The sequence below is a fragment of the Musa acuminata genome, chromosome BXJ1-6 (genome assembly GCF_036884655.1).
Source record: "Musa acuminata AAA Group cultivar baxijiao chromosome BXJ1-6, Cavendish_Baxijiao_AAA, whole genome shotgun sequence".
Taxonomy (NCBI): domain Eukaryota; kingdom Viridiplantae; phylum Streptophyta; class Magnoliopsida; order Zingiberales; family Musaceae; genus Musa; species Musa acuminata.
Window position 1 is genome coordinate 21530182 of NC_088332.1, and position 15188 is coordinate 21545369.

The 15188-nt window shown below is 38.8% G+C and overlaps 1 protein-coding gene across 6 annotated transcripts in view; it reads right to left on the reverse strand.

Moving 5' to 3' along the window:
* The window catches only part of LOC135585036 (uncharacterized), a 76880-nt gene that overhangs the window by 27704 nt on the left and 33988 nt on the right, over positions 1-15188 (reverse strand). For all 6 annotated transcript variants that reach the window (XR_001978561.2, XM_065188008.1, XM_065188007.1 and 3 more), the window contains 14 exons: positions 10745-10808; positions 9113-9261; positions 8911-9038; positions 8772-8829; positions 8242-8339; positions 4030-4114; positions 3847-3912; positions 3702-3761; positions 3145-3231; positions 2877-3051; positions 571-614; positions 374-502; positions 169-297; positions 13-65 (listed from right to left, as the gene is read on the reverse strand). Coding sequence is in view for 5 of the 6 variants with exons in the window: in XM_065188008.1 (XP_065044080.1) it covers positions 13-65; positions 169-297; positions 374-502; positions 571-614; positions 2877-3051; positions 3145-3231; positions 3702-3761; positions 3847-3912; positions 4030-4114; positions 8242-8339; positions 8772-8829; positions 8911-9038; positions 9113-9261; positions 10745-10808 (1325 nt within the window). In the remaining variant the exon portion in view is untranslated. The remainder of the gene's footprint in view (positions 1-12; positions 66-168; positions 298-373; positions 503-570; positions 615-2876; positions 3052-3144; positions 3232-3701; positions 3762-3846; positions 3913-4029; positions 4115-8241; positions 8340-8771; positions 8830-8910; positions 9039-9112; positions 9262-10744; positions 10809-15188) is intronic.

Below are 15188 nucleotides of genomic sequence, written 5' to 3' on the forward strand. Positions count from 1 at the left end.
TAAGAAACAAACCTCAACAATTTAAGTATACTGGGCCAGCTATAATACAGTTTGTCGCCATGTCTCTGTGTGTAATGATTAAATGATATAAGAATACAAAGGCAAGATGATAGTTCAATCATCATGCAAGCAATATGTTCTATGAAGTTGAGAAGAGAATAGCAATACCTCTAAAACATGCAATAATATTTTTAATGATCCCGCCCGAACATCAAGGCTCTGACTAGACATATAAAGAACCAACAACGGAGATAGAAAAACACATTCAAATGATCCAACTTCAGCATCTTTGGCATCCTATAAAGAAGCATACCACTCAATTAACTATGCTCAATAAAAGTGACATCCTGAAAAAAATAATAATAATACTCACATGAGAATCAGGCAACTGTTGAGATGCTTTAATGCCCTGAAATTCATCAGAGCCCAAGACTGCACAAATTGACTGATCTAGTGCATCTAGTGCCAAATTTCTTACTTGTGGGTTTGAATTATCAGCTAGCTGGGAAGATCAACTTCATGTCAATCTCAAAACCAAGATGCATTAAAAAAATGTATCGTCAAAATCACCTCAAGAAGATGAGCAACAATTTGATCCCATAGGGGCTCAACCCCTGCAAGATAGAAGATCGACTCAATATAAGTGGGATTGTCACAACAAAATTCAAGTTTAAACAATTCCTACATTGCATATATAGTAGGATTGTGAACAAACCAAGATTCCAAAAGCCTCTTAGTTCTGCAGAATATACAATATCTATATTACCAGCCCCAGACCCACAACTATTTCCCTCGTCGTTATGCCAATTGCATTCAGGACCATGACTAGTGTGGGTGACTTCCGTGGAAGTTAGATGAAATAGCTCGTGCTATCAAAACCTGGATCTTCATCACAACACTTCAAATATTTATTTCAGAATGTGTGTCAATTTCAAAGGTCAATTCAAAATGGAATGAGCCTAGGGACTAACAAATTTGTTTATTTTCTTTTACGCTTTAAAGTTATTAGAAGTAAAATGAAAGATCACTTTATTTTGAGTTGCTCATTTATATTGAGATTTTTCATTAATGCCAGCTATTAGCTACAAATCCACAAAATATTTTCACCAAGTATTATCATTTTCTAGCACAGGGTCATCTAGAACACCAAAAAAAATTGACCAAACCATATATTAGCATCTCCAGCACAGGTTGGCATAACACCAGTGATTTAAAAAGCGCTAGGCGCCAAGGTCCAAAAACGCCCGAGGCGCTAGGCGCTCGTCTAGGCGCTCGCCCGAGTGAAGCGAGGCGCTAAAATATAAAAATACATAATATAATTAATATAATTATTTAAATAAAAAATATGCTATTAAATTAAGAAAATCGAGTACAAAATCACAATGTCATATTAATAAAAAGTCTCAAAAATCAAAACAATAAAATTTTACATCAAATCTATTGAGTTGCTCTGTACACTTGCCATTTATTCTGAAACCTAACAATAATTTTAAATAAATAAAAATTAATAGTATTAAAATCAAAATAATATATTATTAATCTAATAAATAAAAATACTATTATTAGTATACAGTTAGCAGTATACTATTAATATACTGTTAACAGTATAGTAAGAAGAGTGTGAGAAGACCGAGGCTGCTAAGGCAACGATAGAGGGAGCTAGCGGGAGTGAGAGCGGGAGCTGCGAGCGGCAGCGGGAGTGGGAGTGGGAGCGGGATCGACAAGCGGCGAGCGACGACAACAGCGATGAGCGACGATTGTGGTAGCGTCGAGTAGCGACAATGGCAGCGGCAGTGGCAGCAGAGAGCAACGACAACGGAGAAGAAATCTCGACGGCAAAATCACGAGTGTTAGGGTTGGGGAAGTCGGGGAAATCGTGAGAGGGAGCCTATCGGTGATTTAGTTGGTTCGATTGAACCAACTAAAGCAATAGAGACCGAACCAGACGTAAAACACTGGTTCGGTCGCCTGGTTTAAACCGGGCGCTCGCCCGAAGCGCCCGGCGCCTGGGCTCGGGCGAGCGCCTAGGCTGTGCCTCGTTGAAGCGAGGCGCTTGGACATGAAGTGAGGCGCTCGGGCCTCGCCTCACCTCGCCCGAGCGCCTATTGAAATCACTGCATAACACATGGCAAATACCTTCTAGTGCAATACTTCGACCATGCCAATATGTCATTGGCATGTCAATACCTGTCTTTTAGTCCTATGACAAACTAGTACTGAATAAATCATCTCATTATTCATTAGATAGCATGAATATAACTGTAGAAAGTATTAAGGACATAACAAACTTCACGTACAATATTGTTGAATGCTACTAAAAATGTCCTCTTACATTTGTGAAATGGCTTATTAAATATATCCTTGCAACACCAAATAGTTTAGGACTTCAACTACAAGTATCATTTTAGTCAAACCAAGTAGCTTCAAATCTACTTAAATAGGTAAATGATAAAATCTATTTAAACATTTATTCCATGGTCCATGCAGTAGAATAAAACCCTTGTCTTGGAAAAATGCCCTTAAAATATTTATCACCTAGAGTTGACTCAAGGTTGTTCAGTGCCTATATTCTTTGTTCTATTTAAAATAGCAAAAAATGAGTTGTTAACGATTGTTCTTCAGAATAATGTTGCAGATATCAATTTGTTCATAAAGATGAATAAATGAGTTAATTAATGGATTCCACGAGTTACTTCTTTCATTTTTTTCTTCCTTACATCTTTAAACAGTTTTATTTGTATACAAAATAACATCTTCCTACAGCTACCAACCTGCCATGTTACCCTATCTACATCAATATGTCAGCAACATCAAGAAACAGCAAGGTACAGGATGGTCTATTGGAAGAATAGAAAACAAAAAAACTAATTACTCACTGTGGAGATTATTTACAAGTATAGACGTCATGCGCTCCACCGAGAATGCAACACCTCCAATCTGCTGACTTTGTGCTTGAGAATTTCCAGAACTGCACTGACTTGATAACTGACGTAATGCAGATAGCAGTGACTTCACTGCAGATACATGCATTAATGCTGAACTTTCGAATAGCTTTAAATCACAGGAGATTAGTTATCAGAATGTAAGTCAAAAAATAAGACAAAATGAAAACTACAACTGCAAAACGAATGTCACTGCTCCAACCTGAGAATTCAAAGAAGAGAGAATGTGGAAGTCAGTATAGTGCCCAGATGTTTCTCTTGCAAGTCTTGAAGCAGAAGCTGAAACTTCCTATATACACACACATGGAACGAATGAATGGCCTCGAAAAACATTTATATGCACCTTATCTTGATAATGAGCTTAAAACATGTTCCTGCTACAGCCATAATGAGACTGCCCTTCTCAAGGATAAAACTTGAAATTCAAGAAAAGGTTAAAAAATAAAACACCATGTCAGTTTATATACACTTAGGAAAACTTTGGCAGTTACCAGCTCCATCGGAATTCAACTAAAAGACAATATATATCATGAGCTTTCCACAGCTAATACATTTGGGATCTAATTGGCAAAATGGACACCACTAGCAGCCAAGAATAATTATTTATCTCTCAGATGGAGCACATTTAATCAAGGGACAAAGAAATTCGACATTTTCCTACTATTGTTAGTTTGTCCATCTACAAGAAACGACTCGACAACTTAAAACAAATGGGACTCTTTTCTCAGCAAAATATGCAACTTCTTAATCATGATTTACCTGGGTAGATGCATGAGGAGAATGAATGGTTCTATCTAGAGACGCCAGAGTCTCCAAGACCTACAACTTGCAGGACATAGCTAAATTTTAGAACTTATAAAGATGATTATTTCGATTCGAGAAGTAGTGAGCACAAAATTCATACCAAAACCCAGGATGGACCCAAGACATTATGCAAGCGGTGTGCTACGTTGAAGAGTGTTCTCAATGCCTAAGTAAACAATAGTAAGAAGCAATCAGCCCGCGAACTTCTACGCTTAGAGATAATAATAATAGAACATAGTCTCATTAAAAATATCAATCAAACTAGAGAAAAAAGAAGCATAACCTGCACATTTTTAGGGGTTAAAACAACATTATCTCGCTGATCAGGTAGGGAGTCTGACCTCTTTGATCCAGGAGAGAGTAGAACACTGGTAGAATTTGCAAAACACAGACAATAGTTTCAATGGAGCCCTCAGAAAATAGCATTAGAAAACAATAAAAGCATATTACCATAATGTTAACAAATAATATTTAAAAAACTGATGTTTACAGACTGAATATGCTGTTAGTACATCAAGGAACGGAAAATGATAGAAGCTAAACTATGCTACTGTTTTCGAAGCCTTCGTAGATCTATTAGATATTAGGTAAAATGACTTCCTTAGTATAATTTTGATACTTAGACAAGCATTTGACAGGATTGAAATTTAGTGTGAAGGTTGAAGTGAACTTTGGAAAAGAAATTAGAAATATTAGTTTGTATATTTAGAGAACCACTTTCTGCAGCTGTTCTTGTAAGTGTCACAAGTGATATGAAATGAAAATACATAAAGTAATTTGCTAAACCTTTCTATCCAAAATTTCACCACACAATAAAAAAATCTGACACTGTTAACCCATATGCTTCCAAGGAAAATAGGGTAAAAGGATTAGTGGCCACACCGTTTGTGAAGAGAAGACTAAGAAAAATGAAAGTTTGGTCATGAGCAATACTGTCTAGTGTCTAGTACGTTTTATCATTTACAAAACCTCTATTATGTGTTCATCAAATCTTGTATGGTCAAGGCCTACTATTTGTGGCAATTGAGGTTTCCTACTATTTTGGGCGATACAACTCCAAAATTCAATAGTATCATAGATGTTGAAACCTAGAATTAAACTTGAGACCTATAATTTTTCAGAAAAATCCCTAGCAAGAGAAAGACCCCCTCGATCAGAACATAGCAGAAGAATTCAGACAACTCGAGGTCATGACACCCAACCGTCACAACTGTCCGCTCAACGTGCAATGGCAAAGGGGAAAGCAATAGCATTAGCCACTCCATTAGAAAGAATCGAATTGGACAACGAGACACCTTCTCAATCACTTTCAACAACCCACTCGGTCCATAGACATGGCGATGACATGGACAACAGCGCCTCCACTGATGATGGCAGCGACGCCAAGGAGTCGATGGTTCCATCTACTCAATTTCAGAGTAGTGCATGAACCGAGGAGTAGCATTTTATTCCTACCACCCAAAATACAAATCATGGAGCTCGAAGTGGTATTGATCAGGTTTATACATGAAAGGGGAAGGCATTCAATGATTTTGAGCAGATACGATCGAGCCTATACAATGTAAACAAAGAGCGGAGCTCATCGTATTCCCAAACAACATATTATGGAGGATATTACGGCCAACAGCAGTATAATAATAGTTGATCATTCTTTTCCGAGGTTGATCAGTCTTATGATATAGAGCAACAGGACAATGGCAAAAGAAGAAGTTCCAATGTTCTCCAACATCCACACCAATACATACCACAATCATACTTCCCTCAGAAGCCATCTCGGACACGTGTGGTTCACAATGATCAGGCTACAACTATCACAACATAGATACACCAATGGCATATAGTGTATTAATATAACATATCATGGAAGCAATTTCAGGATTGGTTCCAACAAATATGCCATATTGATAAACAAATACATAGTTTAACTCATAATCTAATAATTCAAGTCACATCTTTGTAGATATTTCAATATCAACAGAAGAACGGTTCAAAATGTGCCACAACATTGCTCCTTAAATCTTCAAAAAATGTGTCGCTATTCCGACCTAATTTAGATGATTTTTTATGAAATTATACTAAACTTACTTTTAGTTCCAAATAAAAAACCCTAATATAAGTTTTTTTTTCCTATTTTCAGGTATTTTCCAATGTTTTTTGGGTTTTTTTTTTCGCTGTCGACAATCGTTGCCATAGCGACACTCGTCACCATAGCGACACTCGACACATCGACAAAGGGGACCACATGCCATGTCGTCGTCGACCGGCACACCCAGTCAAAACAGTAAGTCAAACCCTAGTTTTCTAACATTATCGTCAGCCATATCATGGATACATAAAATAATGTGTAAAACATTAAGGATGATTTCAATATAAGGAGGCCCAATGTATCTTTGCTTGTACATTCTCATATTTTTCGACAAAAGACTACTACATCTTTAAATATAAACATCACAAATGCATATGCCTTCTCATTATTATACAAACCTGGGTTTTTAATTTCGAATAATACCGCCCGTATCGAGCGATACCGTTAACTGGGGCTATTTCCACCCCATTACCATACGAAATCGGTCGGTGCCAGTCGATTTCGAACGTCGTCGCCCGTTACGGGGTGGTTTTAGCCGAAGGAGAAGAAAAGGGAGAACCTGGAGATCAGTGCCGCTCTCCCTCGACGATCTTGATCCGTCGCCGCCCTCCCTCGCCAAATGCCGCAAATGAGATGTCGCCTCCTCATCTGAGGTGATGAGGCCTCAGCGTCGTTAGCGACTTCTCATCCACACGAGGAGAAGAAGCCTTGACAGCATCACTGAGGCTTCACGTGGAGAAGAAAACAAGGTTTCTTCTCCCTACGCGAGAAGATATATATATATATATATATATATATATATATATATATATATATACTGGTATACTGCTTGCTATACTCATATCGTACCGTACCGAGCTGAGCTCGATACTCTAGTATGGTACGAAATTACGAACCTTGATATAAACTAACTTCAAATTGACAAGTTTACAATAAAAATAAATTAAATAATATCAAATATTTGGAACCTTGTACATCTTGAAAATTTGGTGAATGTGAATCATGATTCATGATTTACTTACCTTTACAATGTGCACTTGAATAAGTGGAAGAAAGAGGTACACTAATGATCGAGTATCATGCAGAGACAATGTAGGATTCATGCTCACCTTCACCTAAGGTTTGCTCATATGACATTTTCCCCCACAATCTTTCAATTGTTAATAAGAGGTATGAGGACCGCTACCAGAATCAATCCTACAACTTCAATCATGAAATATCGATTGTTTGTTGAACCCTACGAATCACATAAAAGTAGTATACTCTAAATATGGGGGATCAAAGAATTTCTTAAAGCAATTTTGATAGAGAACAATGTGATTGAAAGATTCCGCTGAACTGAATTTGAACCATGAATCTAAACAAATAGTGACAATTCTTTACCTCTCTTAATATCTCACTCAATTCGAGATCCAGGATTTGAATTGATGTTGTTACATTGATTCCTCCTAAAGATTTCATGTCAATTAGGATTTGGTTATTCACAATGTTGATGATGTCTGTTAATCATCCATTGTTGAATGGTTAAAGCACCCAGCTCATAATTGGCAAATTCATATATTCAATTCCTGCTGAATGCATGCCAACGGGAAGGTTCAATGTCTTCTAATGTTTAACATACCATACTGCATCAATGGTTCTTACACAATCATTTCAAGAAATTCAATCAGGGACTAACTTCCATGGTTGCACCTCATGTTGAGCAGTCACCAAGATCTCAATATGCAAAACAACCTGTTCTGGCCTGATACAAATAAAAACCCTCAGAAACTTTTGCCCACATTTTTTATGAGGATTAAGGTTAGACAGAAGTAGTTCAGTTCAGCTTTCTAAGTAAATGTTGGATTTCAGTTCAGCTTCATAAAAATAATAGCTTTCAAATGGATTGACCAATTATTTGTTATGTAGTCTAGGTATGAACAATCCATTTAGTCTAGTTTTCTGTTTAAAGCTAATGCTTAACCAGTAGGATTCAAATGATTCTACTGTCTGGTCATTCCAAGCAACTCAAATTAGGGATTAATTTTTTGTGTGCCACCCATGTTGACTGGTAAATGTCTAAACAAGATTTTTCTTCAAGAAACAGGATGTTCTGATGTGGTATCAATGAAAGCCTCTGAAAGGTTTCACCAGGATTGTTGATCTGGACTAAATGTTGAATTAGAACACTTCAGTCCAAGCTTAGAAGTTGGGCGTTAGATTTAGGGTTTGCATTTACCTACTCTTTAGGAAAAAAAACAAGGATATATGAGGGTTGCCACATTTCCTAAGGGTTTTTAAGAGTTTATATAATGAACCATGAGGCCTACCGCCACATATATAATTGTCTGAACAACTTAAAAAAACCAGTTACGAAGATAGGAAAACCAATTCAAGAAGAGACACGCACCCAGGAAGAGGAAATATTACCTTTTCTTTTCTCCCTCACTTGGAATGTTGATGGTAAATTTACATAGCGATGCCAAGAAAGAATTTAAAGGTTCTACAGCATGAAGTACTCCACATGCCTGAAACCATGAAGCAAAAGTGTAACTGCTCTTTCTGAGGTAGATAAATAGTTCCACTGGTTAGCACTTAAACATAGATAATGTGAGGGAATACAACAAATAATCCATTTGCAGCTGCATCTCAAGTGACATGGAATTCTAATTCTTTGGAGATAACTTAATAGTCCTGAGGAAATCATTATACATAGTGACCATGCAACAAGAACATAATGTTCCTACTATCAAGGCCGGCTATATGGATCTTTTGCGTCATTGAGTATCATGCAAAGCACTATCCCTACCTAAACTATGAGCATTTAGATTTTTGTTTAAATGTTACATATACACCAGATAGCAGTAAATATTACAAATCTAAGGATTCTTCCAACTTCATATGGAAGCCACAGAACAGATGCAAGAAGACAAACATGCTTTACTGGAAGTACTACTTACTTGGGTAAACGCTTGATATCCTTTAAGAATCTCCAGTATTATAGCTTCCCCTTGCGACCTACATATAGTCTCATCATCTTCTCAATATATATAATGGAAACTATAAGAACACTAAGAATTCAATTACTAAATTTTCTACCTCATCAAAATAAGAGACAAAGCATCAAGAATAGTTAACCATGTTGAATTAACCATAGACACACATAAAATAGCTGTCTTTCCAGTGCATTCTGCTGATGGATCAGTATCGCATCTAGGAGAATCAAGCTGAAAATGGAGCAAAAACAAAGTCAAATCTTATTTAGCATATTACACAACACTTTTCAAGAACTTGATCTCACCTCTCCCACCTCCACAGCTTCATCTGTTAATGTAGCAACTGTATAAACGACTCCCAAAAGTCCTTCAATAGCCAAGGTGATAGCATGGGCTTCACTAGCAACCAGAACAGCAGCATTAGATGCATCACTATCCATGCTCCATTCAATTCCTGCAAATATAAGCCAAGCAGATGATCACATAATCTCCTAAAACCCAAAAGATAATTATGGTAAGAAAGAATCATCCAAGTAAAGACAGGTGCATGACAGACGGTAAATGAACTGACACCCTGAGCACCTCTCTCTCTCTCTCTCTCTCTCTCTCTCTCTCTCTCTACAAAAAAAAAGTAAAGTCTATCCTCGAGTCACCAGCCATCTGCCAGTTTTTCCTCTTCTTTCTCTGCCTCCTCATTATCCCCTTATCCTTCTCCTCTTCCTCCTCCCCCTCCTCATCTTCTTCTCCAGCTCCTCCTACCCTCCTTCAGTGCCAAGCAAAATGATGGCATATTGCAAGTCAGTAAGCCAGTTTGTCACAGACTTGTATCGATCCACCAAAGGACCGGTACCAGCCTAATATAAGAAATTTAAACCATTCATAAATTGAAACTATTTATGTAACTTGGCGGACTAGTATAAGTCCGATACAGAATTTAAACCATGGTTCGCCTTACTGGTCCAAAACAATGTACTGACTAACTGTCGATACGGTACATATCGAACTATACTGAGTCGTACCGAGCAAACCGACACATGGTACATGGGGTATACTACCATACCACCCATACCAGTCCCTTGTTGAACCAGTACATACCGTCCGTACCAAATGGTATGCTATAGTATGACGAACCTTGATTTAAATCCTTTTATGTAACTTGTCCAAAGAGTTAAATCATGAACATTGTGAATGCTCCCAAGCATGATTTTGAAGTTTAAAACCCATATTAGTACTTCAGCAATACTTAATGATATATATCCAGCCAAGAGAAGAGGAACAAGAGGTGAAGGAGACAGCAGGAGGAAGAGATGGTGACATTTACGAGGAGGCAAAAACGATGCGATGGAGAGGAGGCAATTGTAGCAATGTGTAGGTGGTGAGGCAGTGAACATGATGGCAGGGAGGAGGCAAATGAAGGATAGAGAAATAGAAAGGGATATACAGTCAAAGAGATAGAGAGACAAAGAGTAGGAAGGAGAGAGAGTAGAAAATAAGGAATTGAAAAAAAAAAGAAGGCAAGCACTCTTTAGTCTTTACTACCTGGGAAACTTGGTACGGTGAACTTATCATCCAGTACAAATTATCCTGTAGTCAATGGGGTGTAATTGACCAATCTGCATCCCAGTTGGTTGTCGACCAGTAAATACCATCTAGTATCGACCAACATAGACAATAGTTTAAACTTTAAACCTTGCTTCTATGTCATTGTATCCTCTATAGTTTAACTAATTGTAGATAATAATCTCAGATATATCAAAGAGCCAATAATAAATAGAAGGATAAATTAACTTATTTATACACAAGGTTTTGATTAAACCATAAAATTTGAGTTCAAAGGATGAACTATTAAAGTTTATAAAGCTATTCAACAGAATGTGATTGGTATAATGATGGGACCCATTGAGGATACAAAAACAATAGATTGTTGTCAACCTTACCTTTAGCTTTACTGTTAAACATTCCTGCAACAGCTGCAAGGCTCTCTTCACTTGATTCTGGAACCTAGAACAGAAAGAGTTACCACAAGAAAGATGGTAAATCTGAGCTATAAATAATTGGTGCAGCATTATCATTAACAGCTAAAACGCATAACATCAATCTACAACAATTTACAACGCAGAACAGTTTGGTTCACCTTCAACAGTTATTAATGTACTTCCAAGACCATGCATGTGCAAACTAAGGAATGCTAAATCACATAAAAGACATGCATTAGTCACTCTCAGACTAATTTGATACTGGTACATGATACCAAATGTTGAAATCAAACGACATGCTTCTTTTCAATTTTCGGTTTTTTATTGTATAGAATGAATAATATCATCTATGATACATGTCATGACAGTATTTATCATTTAGGATCATAATAATGTATGTGAGGCTTAATACTTTAGAAAAATTAACATACCAACATAATAAGTGAAAAACAGATCACCATTATACATTACAACATGAGTAGAAAATAATACACAATAACCTAATCTCTCAAGAAAGACAAAACATCAAATCTCAAAAACATTACAATCCCACCCTAAAAACCTTGCACTATATCAAGTGGTTCGGAAAAAAAACAAGAGTTTAATATCACTAACATTAAGGTTGTTTTTTGTATAATATAATCTGAGTACTAGTCATATCTCATGTGATTTGAATATCTATGGTACTTTCAAATAAACCAAGTGCAACTACGTAGTCTTGCAGATTGATGATCACCTAAAATTGTGTCTATGATATGGCTAATATTTGGACCGATCAAAACTCGACACGTGGAGCCAGTGAGCCAAACATGTCATGTCATCATAAATTTGAGGGGAGAGTATTCTTTAGAATATTTCTTATTCCAAGAATATTCCCTCAATATAGAGCCTCTCACATATTGAACAAGATCTAGAACTTTATTTTCGACACTCATGTAGGACCTTGAACTAACTCGAGTCACCATGCTAGGCACACCCTGGTACTAGTTATGTATGTTACTCTCACGACATGAGGAACTCTCCTAAAAGCAATCATCCTGAAGGAGGATCCACCCCTCGAAGATTCGGTTCTCAAAACTTGACCACCTTCAAGAAGTGAGCTAGGTCGGTTTGACGTCGTGAAACTTGTCAATGTCCAATTTCAACACTAAAAATTTGGCACTCTAAAAAGGACCAATTATAGATACTATCGAACAAAAATCAATATCAAGAAAAACCTTGAGAACACGTCAACAAGAAAACCCCTTATCCGATCCTCAAGATGGTGACTAAACTCGGGTCAAGAAGAGGTCATTCCCTCGAGTTAGGCCTAGCCTTAGCCCCACCTCACCAACACATATCTCTTATCTTATACAATGATGCAAAAGGTCATTCCATTCCTTCCATAACTAGTGCAATTAGTCACTAAACCAAAACCCTAGAACTCATCAACCACAACTTGTGGGCTCCATGCCACGGTAGAGCCCAAACCTAAACTAATGCCAAGTGGTGCAAGGAATTCAAAGTCCACTGTGGTGATGATCCATCTCTCTACTCCACAATCACCAACCAAAGAAGTCAATCACTTAGCCAAGGGTTCTCATGCCCATCAAATGGTGAGTTTTGGCATAGTGAGGAGGTGGCTCCAGTCAACCATAACAAGGAATTTGAACTTCATTTTATCGATGGTTGTCACCTTGAAAGGACCATGAAAACTCTAATCCCCATTTAACAGTGCTCATCCACATCTTCATAAATGGTCTAAAATTGTCTTCATTCCTTCAGTCAATGACCAAAAAGCCTCCAAAAACCTTCCATAACTACTTTAGACACAAATCAACACGTAACTAGCTTTACTGACACGAAAAAAAGATGACTCCAAGAAGCAACGTAGAGACGAATAGCCTACTTGATCTTATCCTCCACTAATTCGAGAAGTCAAGTCCTCTCCAAGGGCAATGTGTGCCCATGGTTAAATCTCATTCCAAAGTCAAAAGATGCTCACATTCCCATTTTCTCGAGTTGACAATGTGCATGTCGTCAAGATGGTTATCGTTAAGTTGATTGGATCCTCAAGGCAAACGCTACCAAGCCAGTCGTCATCAAGTCGATTGTATCCTCAACTCAAACACCATGACATCAAGATAGCCACCCCTTCAAGTTGGCCTCTTCCACTAGTTAACAATGCCCACAAAACAACCATTGTCAAGACAACCACCATAAAGTTCATCATAGTGTCAGGTCGACCATCTCTTGATCCATATTAGTTTGGTTGTTCAACCATCCAAGTTTGGTTGCATGACGAAGAAGGCAAAGCAGCAACCAAGTCCAAGAGCTCTCGATCTACTCTTGACTTTTGCCCAAGCAAGAAGAAACTGTCCTACTCCCGACTTGCCCAAACAAGGAGCTGATACGGGAGTGTCTAATTTGCTACAATCTACTCATATGGACCTTGCTGATGATATGATATTTTTTTCGGCCAACACATAATCTTCAACTCAGCCCACTCAAATATGATAGCTCATCAGCATATTCCTTGCACAAAGCTAAAATTGTTTCAATGTGCTTTTCTTCATGACCAAGGAATGCATTAAAGGAATTGGTTAACAGCTATAAAACACTTAATTTCAAAATTCTCTATGCATGAAGGGTTGTTTCATGCATTAGTACTTATTTTGGTGTTTAGGGCTTAGAAAGGACTTTAAAAACTGATGATATTTTGGCAGAAGCTCTCTTGGAGTACTCCCTTAAACTCTGTATCTTTTGGATGCGTCCTTGAGTGGTAAGTCTTTTGTTTTCAGTTCTATATCCTCGTTTATAATCCTTAGGGTGGTGAACTTTCTGTATCACTTTGTGATTTTAACTTGGTGGTGAGCTATTTTTCAATCTTATTTAAGTTTTATCGTGAGTTCGTGCCTTTTCTATTCGAAACACTCATTCCAACAAATACAACTGTACTGCGACTTTTCTTCGAGAGTTCGTCATTGTCTACTAGGACTTTTCTATCTGAAATACTCATTCCAGCAAATACAGCTCTACTATCGGTTTTCTGTCAAAATCTATTATGCTTTACCCCCCCATTCTACATCACCCTTGGTATCAGGAGCTCCCGACGTGTCCAAGTCAACCAATCTTTAGTCAGTCTCAGCATCAAGGTGTTTGCAACCTCAAGTCAATCACATCCAACTAGGACAAGTAGGACCACTTGACCAAGTCAGCATTGCCATGCCTTACTTCATCCAAGCAGAATTGATTCTTCCCCATACTATGGCACTCTATGGTAGCTAACGAGGACCTCCACTGAAGCCACATCTCTCTTCTTCCTACCAAATTAGTGATGCACCTTCTTTCCTCCAAGAAGCAGGAGGAATTGCCCTCTTTCTTCTGGGAAGTAACAAAGGTGATGCCCCATGGCAAGCACCAAGGGTTGCTTGATCGGGGTAGATCAATGGTTAGCTTCCATTGTAGTGGTAACAACCCTCTTTCCTCCAATAAGCAAAGACAATGGCTACCTGACCAGCGAAGACTTATGGCTATATTGCATAGCAACAATAGTGGCCTTCTTTCTTGACCAAGTCTGTATCAAGCCCAACAGACACACCAACTAAGGAGTCGCCCAACTTAACCAAGTTGGCGCCACCTTCTTTCCTCCATGCCACGAGGCGACACCTTTCCCTATCGCATGGTGGTTGTAATAGTGAACTTTCTTCCTATCCTATTATGGCCACGATGGCCCTCCATAGCACATGGCAACGTTGCACTCGTGTGGCGACCTTCCTCTCAGTAATACGACCCAAATTAGACGCCACCAATATACTCACCACCATGGTTTGCCGTACCGAAGCGTACCGCTCGTACCGGGCGGTACGTACCAGTCCGACAGGTTCTCGGTACGCGGACCGCCCGGTACCCCTACAGTGCTACAGTACTATACTGTAGCTCTGCTACAGTATAAAAATAATATAAATTTATCGGTACACCAGGGTGTACCGCTCGGTACGCCCTGATGTACCGCCCGGTACACCGGTACCGTACCGTACCGAGCCCGGGTCGAAATTCCGGTACGGTACGGTATGGCGGACCTTGCTCACCACAACCTACTTCCTCACATTATAGCTATCACCAAGGTTTGCCGTACCGGACTATACAGCCCGGTACGGGCGGTACGTACCGGTCCGACAGGCTAGCGGTACGCGGACCGCCCTGTACCGGTCTGCCCGTACCGAGCACTGTAGCAGTGCACTGTAGCACTGTAGTACTGCTACAGTGCTTGGTACACCTGCGTGTACCGCTCGGTACACCTGGGTGTACCGAGCGGTATACCGTACCGTACCGGTACCGAGCCCGGGTTGAAACGCCGGTACGGTACAGCGAACCTTGGCTATCACTACCCGCATTATGCGGCCCTTGTAACTCATGGTTGCAA